General features: G+C 33.8%; 2 protein-coding genes across 2 annotated transcripts; one reads left to right on the top strand and one right to left on the bottom strand.

The window, feature by feature from the left end:
- Positions 1 to 5,913: 5,913 nt before the first annotated feature.
- On the top strand, positions 5,914 to 11,442 carry LOC113734605 (MACPF domain-containing protein At1g14780). The gene is made up of 7 exons (XM_027261206.2): positions 5,914 to 6,396; positions 7,081 to 7,319; positions 7,845 to 8,043; positions 8,126 to 8,203; positions 8,274 to 8,457; positions 8,548 to 8,714; positions 10,437 to 11,442. The coding sequence occupies exons 1-7, from the start codon at positions 6,097 to 6,099 to the stop codon at positions 11,151 to 11,153; spliced, it is 1,884 nt and encodes a 627-aa protein (XP_027117007.1). The 5' UTR covers positions 5,914 to 6,096; the 3' UTR covers positions 11,154 to 11,442.
- A 1,605-nt stretch (positions 11,443 to 13,047) lies between these two features.
- On the bottom strand, positions 13,048 to 19,329 carry LOC113734604 (uncharacterized). The gene is made up of 7 exons (XM_027261205.2): positions 18,896 to 19,329; positions 18,120 to 18,212; positions 16,467 to 16,678; positions 15,312 to 15,456; positions 15,141 to 15,213; positions 13,487 to 13,633; positions 13,048 to 13,396 (listed from the first exon to the last, which is right to left on the bottom strand). The coding sequence occupies exons 1-7, from the start codon at positions 19,171 to 19,173 to the stop codon at positions 13,178 to 13,180; spliced, it is 1,167 nt and encodes a 388-aa protein (XP_027117006.1). The 5' UTR covers positions 19,174 to 19,329; the 3' UTR covers positions 13,048 to 13,177.
- Between the last annotated feature and the right edge of the window lie 675 nt (positions 19,330 to 20,004).

Below are 20,004 nucleotides of genomic sequence, written 5' to 3'. Positions count from 1 at the left end.
TCTGTTGAAATTATTGAACAGAACAATGGTGAGTGTTCCTAATTGAACAACCCCACTCTATTTGAAAGATTAAATGTACGGGAAAATGACACATATGATTAGAGGTGTCAAAATGGGTGATTTGGACGGGTTTGGGTTGGGTAAAATGGGTAATGGGTATAAGTGAGTCAACTCATTTATACCCATTTAACTAGATGGGTATAAATGGATAAGTCAAAAAATGAATTGGATAACCCAATTACCCATTTATAACCCATTTATTTTAACTTTTTGCAAACTCATTTAAATTCATTTTTGCAAACTAAGTTATCAATTTATATCACTCTTTGTACCCATCATTAGTTTTAAATATTTACTTATAATGTTCAATAAACTTAATTACCAATTTTTTTTCATTTATACTTTATGTCACAAAATTACCTATTATTTAATAATTGAATAATAAGAATATAAAAATTTGAACTAAGTACTATAAAAATTAATATAAAAACTTAATCTAAAATTTTTGAACCCCTAACATTTTTTTCATATATAAATTTAAAATTTCATTTTATAAAGATAAGAAAATAGGCTAAAATTTATCATAAATTGGTAATGCTAAAAAATGAGCAAGTTAACAAACTAAGAGAAAATAAAATAATAAGATAAAACCAACAAATAATAATAATAATAATAATAAAACAAAAGTAGTTAACATCATGACAAAATGAAAAATTTGAAAAAAAAAGGTGGGGGAAAAAAAGAGACTTGGGGGGAAGAGAATTCTAAATGGGTTAATTGGGTTTGATGGGTTACCCAATAATACCCATTTAATAAATTGGTATTATTGGGTAACCCATTTATACCCATATACAAAAATTTAAAATACCCATACCCATCTATTCATGGAAGGATAAATTTAGTTAAGTGGATTGATTTACCACCTCTAGTTCCAGCCAAGCACCAGAAAAGTATGATGCTGATTATGACAACAAAAATTAAGTAACATGTAAATGTGTTCCACTTGATATCAAATTATCCAACACAGCCAAGTTATTTAATCACATCATAGGCATCAATTCCCACGCGACTTCCCTCTATTGTATCTCGATTAGTTATGTGTACGCGTTCACACCCCATTGAGTATTTGTGCAACTTATAATAGTGGAAAAACTAGATGTACACCTTAATATTGAAAAATTTGTGTACTTTTCGTTGGCCTGGTTTACATTTCAATTTGTATATGTGCACATTTTTACTACTGATGTTCACATCAATATATGCATGTGTAAACATATGGGTTTAACAAATAGCTGAAAATATGGAATATGATGCTTTCTAAAACTGTTCTTTCGTTCGTGTTTGGAAAAACGAAATATATTTTGTCATGAAACTTTGGCCAGATGACTAAATTGGCCAACATATTATTGCAAGGACTATATTATACTTGAACAAAAAGCCTGCAGACTATTAACAAAATCTCTGTTATATGAAAAAATTGAAAAGCGGCCCTGTTTGGATTGCTATTTTCTGCCAGAAAATTGCGTCGTTTTCTATGATCACATTTTCTTATTACATTTTTCCCTCACATGCATCAAATCGCTACAGTAATTTTTCCACAAAAAATGATAAAAAAATGCAATCCAAACGGTATTGTGATTTTTTTCAGAAAAATTTTGAAATATTCACTCAGCATCTTTTTACCTTACATATATCACATCATTATAATATATTTTTTAAAAACTTCAAAAACTTGCAATCCAAAATGAGATGATAAGGAATTCTACCTAGCGAAAAACTCAGAAAACCAAACTTAAGACACAAAAGAAAAAAAAATCCAGCCTATTTGTATCATCAAAAATTGTTAAGTATCGCTATCATCATTAAATGTACTACTAATTCCCGGCCGACCTTCCCAGCAACAGTCTGCACGAGTTTAGGTGGATGGAACCAAATATAAGATAATTTACAACTCAGATTTGGCCATCTCTTATGGTGAGTTTTAAATCATAAGTTTAAAATTTTGAAAAATTTACAAATAAAAATTTGGGTTAATTGCCGTTTGCACCCTAAACTATTCAGCAATTGAACTTGATGCCTTAAATTTTTAATTTTAGCAATCAACTACTTTCAACTTTTAATTTTTTGCAATCCACTACAATCCACTAAAATTTGGCAATTAAAAAGACCATTATCATCCTTTGTTCCAAAATTACCCTTTTCTATGCATATACTAACAGTTACAGAAATTTTGCACAAGTAATTAGCTAATAAATAAATGATTTCAAATGAAAAAAAATAATCTACCTTCCGAATTCAATCACCAGAGTCCCACAAAAACCATCCTAAGAATTATCTCAAAAGACATACCCAAAACCTCCACCTGCTGCCCCCTACTCGTTCGTCCCAATTCCAGAGAAGAAGCAGCAACACTGCTGCCTCTTCCATCTCCACCCCCTTACACTTCCAGTCTCTTGTCCTAGGGAAGGGCTTAATGCTGTCCATCTTACTGACAAGGAGCAAAACAAGGGTGGCATGCATTTTTTTCGAGCTTAAAGGAGTTAAAATCATCTGCTATTGAAGGATTGGAATTGAAAAAAGGGTGTTGGTCAAAAAGGTTAAAAAAAAAGTTTGGCTTTTGATCAAAAGAAGATGACCATACTGCTAGATTCAAGAGGTTATGGTAATAGTGCTGGTGGAGGTGTGCCTGTTATGGCAAGATTTGGATATGAGATATTTTGCTGTTGGTTTTCCTTTTGGTCTAATGATTTTTTAGGATTAATTCATCGTGCAAGTTATAAGAGGTTATGATAGTGGTAAAGTTGAGAGGTTATGGTGGCGTTGATGGTAATGGTGATGGTGATGCAAATGTTTACGATGATGAGATTTGGATATAGAATTTTTTCTTACTTTTTTTCTTTGACTTTTTTTGGTGTTAATTTGTTTGGTTTGACAAGAAAGTTATTTTTTCCTTGTCCAATTTTTTTTTTTTTGGTATTTATCTATTTGATACGATAAGATGGAGATAGCGGTACGAAATTGGTGAAGAGATTACGGTGGTATGTGAAGAGGTTATGGTGGTAGTTCACGAGCTGATAGTGGTGAAATATGGACATGGGTTGTGCTTTGATTTCTTATTTTTTGGGTGTTAAAAGGTTCTCCTAGGGATTTATTTGACTTCATTAAGATGAAAATGAAATGGGCATTTTTTGGATGTTTTGTAGGAAATCACGGGTAAAGTAGTACAATCATCCTTATCATGATTAGGTTTAGCTTGATTTATTAATCGTGCTAAAAATTAAAAGTTGAAAGTACTAGATTGCTAAAATTGAAAGTTTGGGGTATAATGTTTGATAAACAAATTGTCGAGGGGTGCAAATAGTAATTAACCCTAAAACTTTTCAATTGACATATTTATATAAATAAGACGGGAGGTTTCTAACAATTTCATTGTCCTCTCCTGAGGTTTTCAAAATTTTACTTACCTCCCTTGTTAGTCATTTTGGACCCAATGCTTACATCACTAATGGCTAAATGACTTTGTAACCCTTATTAGGATAATTAAACACATATGCGAAGGAAAAGAGTTACACATTTGCTAACTATATTAACTATAATTTGAATTGTAAAAAGTTAATTAATTTGCCATCTAAAAATAAAGCCAATATCAAGTGGATCTTTTTTAATTTTTATATACTTGACAAATAAAAGAAATTAGACCTAATGTAGTTGATTAATTAAAGGATTTAGATATGAGAAATAATTAAGCATTTACAAACTAAACTAATCATAATTGGAAACTAAAAAAAATCTAATTTGGCATCTAAAAAGGGATCCAATACCATGCATCCCTTTTTCAGTTTATGTACTTGATAAATAAAAGGAATCAAATATAAAGAGATTTCAATTGTGTTATTTTTTCTTATAATTGTGGTGATAGCAAGAATCTTAAGGTATGGGAAAAAAATTATTATGTTACATTTTGAAAGTTGTTAATTTTTGTTATGGATGATGGAAATTTTTTGTTGACCATATGTAGTAATGGCTTTATAAGTAAATTAACAAGTTAGATCAAATATTTAATTTAACTAGTATAAGAGTTCAGGGGCACTTTTGGCATATATAAATCTTCTCACACCCAAAATTATTTTTTTATTGTTACTTTTTTTTAATTGGGCTGAATTATTACAAGAAAATTGGTTTTAAGGGAAATTAATAATACTTTTGTAACCTCATGGGAGGACAGTGAAACTATAAAAAATCATGAGAGAAGTTTCTAAAATTATCCCAATAAGACAAAATGAAATGATTTATATCCGTTTTAAACTGTCAATAATTGTGAATTTCAAATATAAAAACTAAAAAATAATACTCCTTAATCCTAATTATTTTGTTATGTTTTAGGAATCTAAACTTTTTAAAAATAGTAGTTTGATTATAATGTTTGTATTTCTCTTTCCAATCTTACCTTCACAAATTTAAAATTTGAATTTGAATAGTAATATGCACATGATTAAAATGAGTGACAATATTGGAAAGAAAGACTAAAAGTGGTTTGGAATATTTCAAAATAAAAAGTATGACACTTTTAATGGACAGATGGAGGAAGTAATCGTAAGAATTAACAGTTCATAAATCATAATTTTCATTTGAAAACAAGTTCATATGAGTATCATATATTGATTCATATGAGTATTCGAATAGCCACTAAACTTTTGAAATCGTTGACCTTGGCTACTAAACTATTAAAAATCTGATTTTGGCTATTGAACTATTTAAAGTTTAGATTTCGAGCTATTCTGTCATATTTAATTGTTAACTATGCTAGATTTGAGTGCCTGCACACGATTCATGAAATAAAATAAAGGGGCAATTTAGGAAGTTCATATGCATCTTCTTATTCTTATTCTTTAAACCCAAAAGGTAGTAAGATTTAACGCCATCTTGGTGGAAGAAATCCAAAATTTGCTACTAGAAAGAAGGAGAAGGAATAGAAGAAACCCAGTTTGGGTTGAAGGAAGTACGAACAAGATCAACACCACCAAGAGCAGTGCCAACAAGATCCATGCTGCCTACATCCATGTCTCATCTACTTACTTGTGTTTGTATTATAAAGACAACAATAATAACATCATGGACTGCACAAAAATTCGATAAGAAGGTTTGCCAAATGCATATTAGGGGAGGTTTGTACCATCTTCCTAGATATTTAAATTGTTATTATGTAAGGAACATAATGAAATTGTTTGTTTTTGAAGGATGGATGTGGACATTAGGGTTGGCTAGATGATGAGATGTGCGCTCAATCTGTTCTGATTATACCGAGTCTTTTAAGAAGGATAAACTGAATGGATGGTTGAATTAGAAAAATCTACAAGAAAGTGGAAGGCAAAAGTTACAAAATTGGAGGCCAAAATGAAGTCACTTGAAGCTGAAATTTGCAAAAATCCTTCCATTCAAAATCCTGTTCATTACAAGCTTTTGCTGATGCTCAATCCCTCCATACATTTCGTTGTTTCATTTTTCTTGATTTGTCAGACGTTTGATGTTTGGGTTTACGAAGAAAGTGTTTTGCTTTAGAAAAGACGAAGAAATTGATACATACGAGAAGAAAGAAGTGGTACAAACACTCTTCTGAACTTCCTAAACTATCCATTTCTTTTGTCTCGTAAATCGCATAGGTACTCAGATTTGGCATAATTTACTATTGAATCTAATAGAATGATCCGAAATCTAAAATTTAAATAGTTTATTGGCCAAAATCAAATTTTTAATAGTTCCGTGATCAAAACTCAATGATTTCAAGAGTTTAGAGGCAATCCGGACAATTTGCTCTAATTTTAAGGTTGAAAAAAAGATTACAAGGTTCGAAATTTTCAACTCAAAAAAACACGCCTATGATCTATCTGACCAAGCTGGGTGGTTTGATTGACAAGTCAGTACGGGTCAAAAGTCAACCGTCCTTCATTATTAGTACTAATTCCTTTTCGATTCCCTTCCCATTTCACTATTTCAGTCATACCTTGTCAGGATTTAGCCGTCAGTTCATACCCGGGAAAACTACGTCGTTTTGGCATTGAAAACGGCGTCGTAGTGCCTGCCGGAACTTCAGCAAGAATGTTCGAGGTCAGCGGAGACTACGAGTGGAAGCCTATTGAAATAAGAGCCATTGAAGCCTTAGGTTGCGGGTTCGATTTCGCCAGTGATTCCAGACTCAAGTATGTGAAAAGGTGTCCTGATAGTAGATTGGTTGTTCTGGATGAGAAGAATAAACGGGATATGGTAATTCCGGTCAGTGGCGGCGGCGGCAGCGGAAGTAACGGCGCCGGCGTGGTGGTTCCGAATGTGTCCGAGAGTATAAGATGTGATAAAGGAGAGCATACTCGATTTAAGTCCGACGTCCTCGAATTTAATCAGGTGAAATATTAAATTCAGATATTAGTTTTGTAACTATAGGATTAACAAATTTTAATTTTTTTTTTCTTGTGCATCCAAACCTGCTAATATAAGAAAATGTTACTGGCAGTATAAGTAATTTTGCAATTTAGTTAATGATACGGAAACTGTATTGAAGTTTTATTTTATTTTTCACCTGTATCAAAACCTACTAATGTAAGGAAATATTACTAACTATATAAGAAATTTTGTAATTCAGTTAAAGATACATAAGAATTTTTGTATTCAGATCTGCTAGTAAAAGAAAATGGCACTGACGTTACAAGAAATTTTGTAATTCCGTTATTAATTACAAATTCAGTAACCATAAGAAAATGTTACTCATGATATAAGAAATTTTGTAATTATATTGACAGTATAATAGGAAATTCGGTTGTTAATTTTGTAATACTTGTGTTAATTGATCGGATTAATGTTTCCTAGAGTGTAAAATAATGATACATAAACTCTATTCAAATTTTATTTTATTTTATTTTTTCTTTTGCATATGTAGCGTGTACTAGACCTGTTGGTATAAGACAATGTTCCTGACAGAATAAGAATATTAATCCTAACAAATTATGCCGATGAAATATTAATCCTAAAAAATTATGTGAGTTTGGGAATCACTAGCTTAGCATGGTGTAATTGCTATTATTGTTGCAGATGTCGGAGTTGCTGAATCAGAAGTCATCCGTACAGGGGAAAGTTCCATCAGGATATTTGAATGCATTATTTGATTTAAGTGGAGCATGGATGAATGATGCTGCAGATGTTAAACATCTTGCTTTTGATGGTTATTTCATCTCATTGTACTATCTTCACCTCACAGCATCTCCATTGGTGCTCCAGGAGAAAGTAAAAAAAGCTGTGCCATCTCATTGGGATCCTGCCAAACTCTCTAGGTATATTTTTAACTCATTATGTTGCCTTTCTGTGTTATAAGATTAAAAAGCATATAATCAAGAAAGCCCATATCCCAAATCTTGTTCGATGAACTAGTATGATATTACGCATTCTCCTCTGGAAGTCTCTGTACATGTTCATTAATGCAAGATTAAAGCAGGTTGACAAAAGAGGCTATGCGCTTTGGTCATCCTATTGTTTTGTTGGTTTCAGATGCTTTATTTGATGGGTAAAATTTATTCCTTCAGTGTTTGATGTCTTTTTTGATATATAGAAACTGTGTTCGTTCAGCTGGCTTGCGGAAATTTAGGTTGTTAGTGAGATGTGGAGTCTTCCCTTTCTTGTTTGTTTTTGGGCTTTGGTTTTTTCTGTCTCTCCCTGTCTCTCTCTCTCTCCTTTTTTTTTTAACTTCTTCTCTGTTTATGGAATACTTCTTGCTGTTCATATCAAAATATGGACTTGTTTCTACATTGTGATGTAATGTTAATATTACTTGGAGATTCTAATGATGTTTCCTTAGGCAGGTTCATTCAAACTTATGGAACGCATATAGTGGTAGGGATGGCTGTTGGAGGCCAGGATGTAATTTGTGTAAAGCAGAAACCATCCTCAACCATTCCTCCTTCTGAACTTAAAGGGTGTTTGGAGGATCTCGGAGATATACTGTTTTCTGATGGAATGAATCCTCTACAGGAGCGGAAGACAAAGGATGGGAAAAAGAAGGTAAGTTTGTAAATCCATCCCTTGATTTGTCTTCTGACATTGAGTTAACATTGCAATTTGACCCACCTTGTTGGTTTTGCAGATCCCTGAGGTATTTAACCGCATGTTGCAGTCACATACCATGCAATTTACAAGCATTACCGAAGCGTCAAGCAAGGATGTAAGCTACATGAAAATGTAATTCTCAATCATTTCTGTCACTCTGATTTTCACATAGTAGTGTTGAACAGGGGCTCACACTTATATGGTCAAAAAGGGGAGGAGATGTGTTTGCCCAAAGCCACTCCAAGTGGCTTCAGACGGTGGCCATCAACCCAGAGGCCACACTTTTCAAACTTGTGCCTATTACTTCTTTACTTACTGGAATTCCAGGAAGTGGCTATCTTAGTCATGCGATAAATTTGTATCTACGATGTAAGTGTCTGTGGTTTGATTTACTTCTTGGTTTTTGGTGATAAATTTGACTGTTTCTTGAAGTTTCAAACTGGAAATTTCACATTCCAGACAAGCCTGCTTTGGACGATCTACAATACTTCTTGGAATTTCAAGTTCCCAGGCAGTGGTCACCTCTTTACTGTGAGCTTCCTTTGAGACATCAGATACGAAAAGCTTCTTGCCCAAAATTGCAGTTTAGTTTCTTAGGTCCGAAGCTTCATGTTAGCTCCAGTCAGGTACCAGCTCTCTCTCTCTCTCTCTCTCATAGTTAAGAGTAGCCACAATAGGAAAGAGCAAAATGAATCTTATTTCATGTTACAAGAGGATTTTTTCAGTAGCTACTAGCTAATGATGTATAAGAGCTTGTTTTCTTGTTAGTGCATAACGTGGCAAGTAGGTCAGAACCATCATCTAATGTCCAAAGGTCTCTGTCTGGTGTACTTGTTAACTAAAATTGAAGGCGTCTGATTTTTATGATTTAAATCTCAATTTAGGGTTTAATTTTTGGATTTTTTTGCGCTGTGCTATTGCAACCCATGTCAATTAGAAGGATATGATCAAACTAAATATACTTGCAATGGGAGAAAAGAAGTTGGTAGAAGAAATGGATTGTCAACCCATCTCAGGATGAGTCAGTGGAGAAGTTGTCTTTGACATATTTAAATCTCTAGGGAGTGGGGGAATAATACATTACTATAAACTTACTAATAAGAGTTTTACTTATGGCCCTGATCCTGCTAGTACTCTCTTGATTGGCTATACATCCAAAACACCCCAGCAACCCTTTTGTTCTAGGTCCAAAAGAAAATGAAAAAAAAAATTGAGAATAAAATCATTGTCACTTGAAGAGATGGCAAATACACAGTTAAAGCATTACAGGTCTTAAAGTGCTAGACTCTGTAATCAGGGTCGATGTCAACATGAGGTTGGATTACTTAGCATGAGAGGGCCTGAGACTCATAACCAAAAAGCCATCAAACCTACTCCTGAGGGAGATACAGATTGTATAATGTTGAATTTGGACAAAGTACACAGGCTATCTTCATAAAGAAGGTTTATGTCAATTTTTTTGTTTGAATTCTGGTAGCTCGCGGTTCTTTACTGTCCAGAACTTCAAGTTTGCGGTTTGAAGTTTGATATGTTTGGTCGATTTTTTACTGTGATGGGCCAAGGAATTGTTTGAACATTCATTTCATGTTGCCTGTTGGATTACTGACACAGTATACATTAGTACTGGAAGGGAGGCCTTTATGACCAACTAAAGCATGAGTATCACTAGGTCACTTCTATGTTGTAGAAAAGTGTTACAAATATTGATGATCATGGATAAAGTGCAAAGGTGATGCCCATGCCCTATACGAGTGAGGTTCTTTATCGATTATCAGCCTTCACACTGCTAATGTCTAGAAGTTTAGCTTAAGCTTTTCTTAGCTATTAGCTTATTTTGAGGTGCAGTGTTTGTTGATCTGATTATTGTTTGCATTTCAGAGAAATTTGAGGACATACATGCTTGACAATGGGGATCAAAGAAGAAGTGAACTCTAGGAATTTATTGGTCCACGGTTTAAAAGTTTAATGCCCAGATAATATTTTGTCTGTGACGATTAGCAGACTGTTAAAACCCTTATTTAGCATAAATGAGGTTGGAGGAGTATTTTACCTTTAGAGAGACAACTAAATAGTCTCAAGAATTTGCAGTTAGCTGCACAGTATTTGTCATTTTCTTAACAAGAACTCAGGTCTTACCAGTTTCCAGCTTTTCTTGTGGGTCACAAAGAACATGTAAGGACGTCACCAGAATTTATCTAATTAAGTGAAGCTTTGCTGTCATTTGAATCAGTTATGTCTTGCAATTTTGATTACATGTATACAACATTTAGCCATCTTATTGTGCTAAGCATACCTCTTTGGACTTCGTAAAGTGAAGTCACTGATGTTTTGCTCCTTTGGATCTCCAGGTTTCCAGCAGTAAAAAACCAGTTATTGGCTTGCGGCTTTATCTAGAAGGTAAACAATGCAACCGATTGGCAATACATGTGCAGCATCTTTCAAGTCTCCCCAACATTATGGCATCTGCTTCAGCTGACGCTAGCATAACCAAGCCTTGTCAGTGGCGAGGTTCGGATGACTATGAATCTAGTCTGCAATTCTTAGAACCAGTCAGATGGAAGAGGTTTTCAAATGTGTGCTCCTCTGTTGTAAAGCATGATCCAGGATGGATAAATGGAGAATCAAGTGGTGTTTTTATAGTAACAGGTGCACAACTTATCAGCAAAGGAAATTGGCCAAGAACTGTTCTTCACCTTCGCTTGCTTTACACTCACATACCGAACTGCTTTATCCGAAAGACAGAGTGGGCAGTTGCACCAGAAGCTTCTCGAAAGTCGAATTTTCTCACAAATCTGAGCACGACTTTTACATTTACACAGCGGGCGGCGAACGATGCACCAAAACAGCTTCCAGCTGTTCTGAACTCAGGTGTATATCCTGATGGTCCTCCTGTGCCCGTCCGCTCTACAAAGTTGCTCAAATTTGTAGACACGTCGGAGGTTGCACGGGGCCCTTATGATTTTCCAGGGCATTGGTTGGTGACAGCTGCTAAGCTGGTGACTGAAGGTGGTAAAATTGGTTTGCATGTAAAGTTTGCGCTGTTAGACTTCTCTCAGGAACCCTAGTTCTTCCGTGTGTATATATATTGAAGAGATGGTGGTGACTTATTGTCTTGTGTCGTAGAGCTGTTAGCTTATCTGTGTATTCTACATGATGAATCCTACTTTTGTCTATAAGAACAATGGGAAGAAGAGAAAAGCACGCTACTTTTCTTTGTAAAGAAGCAGTTCCTGAGGACCAGGGACTGACAGACTGGTTTTAACCGACCAAATTCCTCTGGGTGAGAGTGTGATGCGACTGTATTTGCAACTTGTTCATCGAGTTAATGGGAGAAATTGTAGTTTGAATAGCTAATATTTGGTCTGTGTGCTAAATTGGTCTCCAATATTTCAATTAAAATAAACTAGTCCCCAAAGTTTGTGATTGGTCCCCAATATTTTGGCCAAAATAAATCTAGTCTCCAAAGTTTAAGCAGATTTAGGACAATTAACAAAAATGGAACAATGACTAATAGTCAACATCAAATTGCCGTTAGTCAACAATTTTGGCTTTGTATTTTTAGTTCCCAATGCTTTGATTTTGAATCATTATATTTTTCTAATTTTTAAATAGTGATATTAAGGATTTTAGCGTGAATTAAGAGGTAAATTAGAATGAAATAGTATTAAATGAATAGTAATAATTATAATTAAACTTCTTTTTCTCTTTTTATTTTTATTTCATTTATTCATGCTAATAATATATCATATGTTTCTTTTCTTTTGCATAGTTAGTCTCAAATAATTAATTGACAATGATTTTTACTATTTTTATTTTTAATGATAATTAAAAAACTTAATTAATATCCCTTTAAAATATAAGGAATATATATACTTTTTGTAAATTAAGTTGATCATTCTTTGGCATTTTAATAGGTTATAAATTGTATTTGAAATGAAGTTGGCATTTCATACACATCATATGAACCATTAAATGATTATAAAGGCACACAGATATTAAAATAAATGTTTTAAGACTATAATATTGGAACGTTAATTTTCAATTGGTAGGAAAGATAACAAAAAGTAAAAGATAGTTTTTCTTTTAAGAATTCCTACAATTACTTCAAATTGATACTTCCATTCACTAGTTTTTATAAGTACAATGGCTAACTACAAGAATTTGAAACTTTCATACACAAGATGTGCAACAATTTTTGTAGTAACTATAATAAATTTAGATTATAAAACTAGAATTCCCCTTTTCTTGTACTAGTCTATGTTTTATTTATTATTGGTATATTATTATCCAATTATAACTCATCTTGCAAAGATATGATATTTAGGTATGATATTTAGGCTATGATCATGTTGTGCCAATATAAAGTGTTTTAACTAATAATGAGAAACAATAACATATGTATACCATATTAAATATGAGACTAACTATGCAAAAGAAAGACACATATGATATATTATTAGCATAAATAAATGCAATAAAAATAAAAGAAAAGAAGAAAAAGATGTTTAATTAGAGTTCTTATTACCCATTTAATACTATTTCATTCTAATTTATTTCTCAATTCATGCTAAAACTCTTAATATCATTATTTAAAAGTTAAAAAATATAATGATTCAAAATCAAAATATTAGAGACCAAAAGCGCAAAGTCAAACTTGTTGACTAACTGCAATTTGACATTGACTATATTAGTCATTGTTCCATTTTTTATAATTGTTTTAATCTGCTTAAAATCACAAACTTTGGAAACATCAGGACCAAAACATCTCCCTCTGGTCAATTCCTCTTTAAAGCTAATCTTTTTGTTTCAGATGAATTACAATGCAATCTTTGATGGTAATCAAGGAAAAGTTTTTTACAAGTTTTGCTTAGTTTCATTAAGCTACTGTTAATCTGTAACAGACTGGTGGTGAATTTTTTGGTTTTTGTTTGCAAGTAAATATCTAGATTTCACCACTAATTGTTGAAAGAATCTCACATGAATTAATTCAAAGAATGTTCATGGCATAATATATTGAATGGAAAATGGCTTGGAGCATCAGCAGAACCTTTAGTGGCACCAAGGTTTTGAGAATAGACCTTCCAGTACATCAGGAAGCCTCAAGGGAAATGTTACCTTTAGGCACTGAATGACGAGCAACAAACGACTCAATGAGGGGGTTGACAAGGTGGGGAGCCTCATCTTGAGGACAGTGGCCAACATCAGGCAGAACAACAAAATCTTCCACAGAGTCAAATTTTTCATAGGCTCGTCCAAGCTCAAGTGGTTCCCATGGATCCTTGTCACCCCATGCTACCAATACAGGACACTATAAGGAAGCCATGCGGAGCATTGGATGTCAGTAAACAGAAGCAAACAAATAGCAAAAATTGATTGGTAAAGAATTCATTGTCTTTACCTTCACTTGGGGGAGTAGTTCCTCAGGAAGTGGCCCTCCAGAATAACAAATGAACTCGAGAAACACATCAGCAGCACCTGGTTCAAGCCCTGGGCGAAGGATGATGTCTACTAATTCATCTGTTACCTGTGATGTATCATGATAACACTGATACAAAGAACATTAGTTGCACTGTATAATGATGTGATTCTTGACTTAATCATGTCAAATAATTTCTTATGAGCTCATAACCATAGTAAGGTATTAGAATTAAGTTATTAGCCCTTTATATATCAAATACAGCTGAAAATTGAAAGAACATGAAACTTTAGCTTCAAACACTGATGACTCGAAGCAACTAGAAGGAACCTGCTAATTCCCTAAGAAATTTTCAGAAGGTGAAAATTTTACAACTGCAGCCATTTCTGTAGAGCTTTCCTCAATAATGGTTTGAATCCCTACACTTTTCAAAGTACACTTCAAACATTTTATGTTTTGATGTCAAAGTTTGAATTTCACTGCCAATCATTCATCTAAATATAAAAAGTATAACTTTGGGGATCCTTGTCGCCTTTTTTCTCTTTAACTACAGAGACAGGCTGACATGTGAAAGTACATAGAACAGATGAAAACATGGCTTCCCATTAGAATCAATGGCTCGAAGCACATAAAGATCAGAAATCCTTTTCCAACTTGTCATGACAAGTGAGACAAATTAAAACTACACCAAACAAACAAATTTGTGGAATTGAGAGATCCTTATGTCATCATGAGAACTTCTCTTCATACAAGAAGGAGAAAGAAAAAGAGCATAACTCGTAATTCATAAAATGCAGAATTAGTAATAAGGACACAGTTGTCCAAGTACACTGACTATATGATATGTAATGACCTATGCAATTTTCCTTGAACCAATGATCTATCTCAGTCAAATGGAAAAGAAGATGCAAATAAATAATATTTCAACCCATCTGAAGCCTTAATTTGTTGATGCCTCTGAGCCATGCAAAGTGCAAAGATAACCAACATTAACAATATATCCTCCTCAAGTTTTGTCAACACGTTTAATAACTGCATCATTGCAAATACTACAATTAACAGTTTGACATTATATTTATGTGCATGAGTCATGGATTAGCAGACGTGCAAAACCAGATTCCAAGAATTCCATGTACATTATATGTCAAAATAGTATTTTGATGCGATTTATGGAACTTTTTCATTTCTACTTACATAGATCAGCAACTGATTAAGTTCTAAAATCATTAAACCAGTTGCTGTAGTGTTAAGCATCAAATAAGCCAAGCAATGTTGAAAATATTGGCTTCTGTCTCTCATATAATTATAAAATTTCTAAAACTCACAGTTGCAATAAGAACTGGAATGAGGACCTACAGCCTGCAGGTTTTCTTGGTTATAGAGTACAGAGAATCAATTTCAACCAATACATCTAATCCTAGAAAGTTTGGATAATTTCATCCAATATTGTAATGGTCCCTTGGAATTTACCATGAGGTTTCCCGCAAACATCAGCCACTCTCATAAACTAAAGATGAAAACTATTATAAATTTCATTCAATGGGCTTTTTGCTTTGTGTAGATTTTTCTTCTTTTTCTTCCAGCTCCTATAGACCAATAGATGATGATGAACAGGATGCATCTTTAACTTATTTACCTGGCAAAGTATACTTTTCACTGCCTCAGATGTGGCAACAGATTTGAAAAAGAACTTTCCAAGAGCAGTGTTTCTGAAAATGACGAATGAACAATTGTAATAGTTAAATGTCAAAATAAATATGTAGAACCGATAAAGGAAAAGTTTACAAGATAAGTTCATAGAGGTTACCTCAGCAAATTCTGAAATGACTTGATTAGAGGCTTTCCATACCAAGGCTGCTTCTTTATGTGAAGCATCCTGAGTGATATGTTTAAAAGAACAATCCCTCTGCAGAGTTGTGGCTGAGTAACTGCAGCCTGAAGTCCAACAACTCCTACACAATAAATGCATCAGATCACTTTCAACATAACTGACTTAAAAGAGTCCAGGGCTCCCCACAATGGAACATTAATTTTAGAAAGGCACATCAGTTCTGCTCGAAAGTACAGGAGCAGGATCATCAATGGCCAGAAATTTCAGTTTAAACATTCTTGAATAAGACAAGTTGAATTACTCAACCATAATATTATCAAACAAAATTGTTTGCGTGTCTAAGACCATATTATGACCACCTAAGATATGTTCTTTTAATTCTTGGACCCTCTACCCCAGCATGAATTTTATGGAGAGATGCCAGAATTTCTTGTCTATTAGAAGAACAGAAATGTCATCATCTCACTTTCTACTTAAGAAGTTGAGCAGCTATAACATTCAGACTGTTTTGCTATCTGTTTAGAAGGAAGTATAAGAACTAGGCCGAGAAGTTCCTACCCATATCACTGTAAGAGAGCCTTCTTTACAAAATAAAGCTTTAATATGATATCGTTCAATAGTTCATTTTTTCATGGGTGTAAATCAAATATCCTGCAATACCTTATAGGTCATTGCAGGGCTTAAAGACTTCAAACCATTTTATCATAACTACAAATTCCTAGGTGAGATATACTACTATGACTACTATTGCACAAGAAGAAGATTCAAACATTGGAGTTCAAAAGTCAGTGAGCTGACAACTTTATATGTTTAAAAATGCCTCTTCTCAAAATTTACATTTGACAATTACTGGCAACCAACAGATTAATATTGGTGCTATATTTAGATAATCATATGTTTTCTGCACTACTATAAATGCAATTTGGCTTTAGAAACTACTACTGTACTAAAGATAGAGTTCACTTAAAGAACAAAGCAATGAAGATGTTACAGCACACTGCCTAAAGCTGAACATCTTCAGAATATTACAGCTTCTCTGTATTGCAGTAATAGATAGTGGATTCACATTTTGTAGCAATGAAAACATGCAGGCATTAACTTTTGAAAGAAAATAACTTGTTGAAGTATCACCTCCAATTGAATTGCAGATGAAGAACGCTTCATCCTTGACAACATCAATACAGAAGTCATTTAGCTGGCTCCCCCAAGTCTCGAATGTATAAAAATTATGCTCCTGAAGTTCACATGGGTTTGGTTTGTCTGAATAACCATAACCAATGAGATCAACAGAAAATACCCTGTGTGACTGTGCAAGAACTGGCAAATTTTTCCTCCAATGGTCACTGTTAAGGAAAAATGGTGGTACAGTACCCAGATCAGGTGGTAATTTTTCAATGATCGACAAAGAGTTTAGACAAAATGAAAGAATTGAAGGTGGATTAAACTTTAAAGTTAAGCTGCAATTAGTTCCCAATTTTATTCTTAAAACTCAGGCTGTTCCAAATTGTCTGCAAGTGTTATTAAAAAACCTTAAAGACAACAGGAACAGATTATCTCTACTGGTGCAAAGTAATAGCCACAAGGCATTGGATACTTTATCTCCATAAGACATAACAAGTGTCATGTAGAAGAAAATGAGCTGTAGTTCTCTTTATACGGTCAATGAAATGGACTGTTTTACAAAAATTTCCCTGATGAAGATGGCGGTACCAGATTGCTTTTACCGGAGAACAAATTTTAATTTTTGTAATCTCATTGGTGAGATAAGGAGGAGACATCAGTACATTAGAGAAGAAGACTGCAGTTTTCAAATCGGTGCATTTTGTAAAAGATTTTGATGTGACTTATCTTAAATGAACATAAGATTTTTCTGTTTTCACTTTTCCTCTTATTATATTTTCTGGTATGTTCTGTTATTCCTGGTTGCTTGGTAACAGCATTTTGATTCTATAGTAGATCTTTGAGAATATATTGCCCCCTAGTAGTTACAAGCACTTTTTACTGGTATTACAAGCACTTTGTTCCAAAGTTTTTTACATTTTACTGGCCCCTTCTAAAACGCCGACCACATTAGCCTTCTTAAAAGTGCTTGAGAAGGTCAAAGATCTAATACACAAAAAGAAAGCCCTTTGGTTGTAAGACTAAATATGCATGCACCTGGACCTTTCCACCCCCTCCAGCAATAGGAGCCTTGTGCACTGGTTTTCAACTCCAAACAGTATGTTGAAAATTTCCATAACAGTTTCTAAAAGAAAATCTAGAAGAACCATTCTGCCAGTTCAGTATATCCAAGTTACTCTTAGCTAAAACTCAGACTTCAGTTTCTGGACAAAATTCCCATGGTAATCAATTACTTGGTCCATTAATATATCTTGCATTATGCTGAAAATCAAGAAGTTCCTTTCTTTTTGCCCCTTAAGTTATTTACCCAGATTTCTCACCTTAAACCAAAAAGTGAATAAAAGAACCACAGGATCACTCCAATATCTTTTCTAAACTTCATGTATAGGTGCAGCTTTGCATCGATTAAAGATTTCCTCAAGTTAATGGCAAAAAGAGACCTATATCCTAAAACCTCTAAAGAGTTAATAGAGTATACTATAAATTTCGATAAACAAACCCAGGGAAAATGCAGAAATTGTCCTGGTTGATATGCAGTTTTGCAGTTAAAACCTATATCAAATAGTTGATGGGAAGGAAAAATGTGATCGATGTAGACCTGTTTTTGCAGTTAATACCTATATCAAATAGTTGACGAGAAGCAAAAATTTGATCGATGTAGACCTGTTTGCTCCAAAACCATGAACTAAAACAAGTGCCGGTCCACTGCTTCCAGCATATTGGTAGCGAATAGAATAACCTCTCCAGTTCCATATACTACAAGGCAAGAGCAAAAGTATCAAACAAACAGAATCCACAAAACGATAGATTTACTCCAATTAACATAACAGGTCATAGCTTTCAAAATAACACAAATAACATACTTAACAAGTATTCCTTGCCTTAAACTGAATGTTCTACTTCATTCTCAGCTTTGCCTAAAAATTTGTCTATTCTCCTAAATAGAATGGGTCATAGTATTTGGTTTTGCAAAATTATTATAAACAGTTAATTGCAAGGCAAGAATATGTACCACAACCAGCAGATTTTTATATAACTTCATTACCTAAAGTTGCATCAGCTGTCATGTTTCACATACAGTCTAGCAGCCAATCACCTTCAACTTTTTTGCTTTCTCATCAAATTAAAATTCCTTTTACTTTTCTGCAGCACAAATACCCTTATCCAATAGCCAATGTCGTTTATCCCATTATTTGTTGCACTATTTTTGCAAGATGATTAAAGATTGAAACTAGCCAATGTGCTCTTGGATAAGGTACAACTAGCAGCAGTCCAGCCCTGGACATTGCAAAATCTTCACCATGCCAAAAGCTGATAGATGTTTAGAGGTACCAAAAAAATCATATGAACATCCAACAATATTTTAAGCTTCTTTTAATAAGAAACAATTAAGTCTCAAGAAGTAGAAGAGCAGAATCTGTAGATTATATAAAAGTTACCTGGTCTTAACTTCAACTTGAGGAGTAATCGCTTTAGCTGCGTCATCTATTGACGAGTCCACATCCACAAGTGAACATAAAACCAGCCCACTAGATTTTGAAATTCTAAATTCTGAAGTTATGGGAGAAATCAAGAACTTATTATGATTGCAAAAGCAGTCATGGCTTCTGTTATTAAAAGGGGTCAAAGGTGGAAGTCTCTTTGTAAGTCCGTGAAAATAGGGAACTGGAAATTCTAGCTTGGACGTGATAAATGCGGAAGAACTTGTGCCGGCCATTGTGTGTGTGAATGCGCGTTATGTGTGTGAGTGTGTGAGAAATTGTTGGACGTTGGAAATTGGCAGTTGAAAAGAGTTCACTAGCTAGCAAACACTAAAGTTTTTGAGGTAGAACAAAGGCCACCTGATTCCCACTACTTCCAGAGAAAAATAGACTGCTGTCGACCGTGAAGTCACTTTAGTGTGAATGCTTTGTGCTTAATAATCTGCCACGCAAAAGCTATTGGTATATGAATTAGACCGATTAGTTAATTTTGATTCAAAGTTTTAGAGGCAGAGAAAATTTGTTTTAAATTAAATCAAGTTGAATTATTAAAAAATTAAAGTGTAAATGATAACAGGATTCTTAATACAATGTTATAGGTGTCATTGAATTGACATAGAAAACATGTCATCGAGGATCGCAAGTATTGTGCTTTGCCCCTCCTTTCTTTTTCTTTTCTTTTTTTTCTTAGTCGTTTAATCTTGACTCAATGTGTATTTATTTAAGGGTTTTTCTAATCAACATGCAACTCGCCTAAATTCCATCCGAACTAGTGTATACAAGCATACAAAAAATTATTAATCTCCCTTATATTTACACATTTTTCTCAATTAGTCTTACATTTTTTAAAAATTTAATACATAAAATATATCTTTTAATGAATGTCCAATAAACACTGACCCTTTATTTAATTTTTGGCACAAATGGACATTGACTCTTCGGTTAATGCCTTGATGGGTACAATACGAAGGCATTCAACAGTTTACTGCTAAGGCTAACAGAGAAATATTCAGGCTACTTCAAAGGCTTTTTGCCTCTGGCTCCTGACACAGACAAGATGAGAGCTG

This window comes from Coffea arabica, chromosome 3c, assembly GCF_036785885.1.
Source record: "Coffea arabica cultivar ET-39 chromosome 3c, Coffea Arabica ET-39 HiFi, whole genome shotgun sequence".
NCBI lineage: Eukaryota > Viridiplantae > Streptophyta > Magnoliopsida > Gentianales > Rubiaceae > Coffea > Coffea arabica.
The sequence above is the reverse complement of the archived record's forward strand: the minus strand, read 5'-3'. Positions and strand labels throughout refer to the sequence as shown.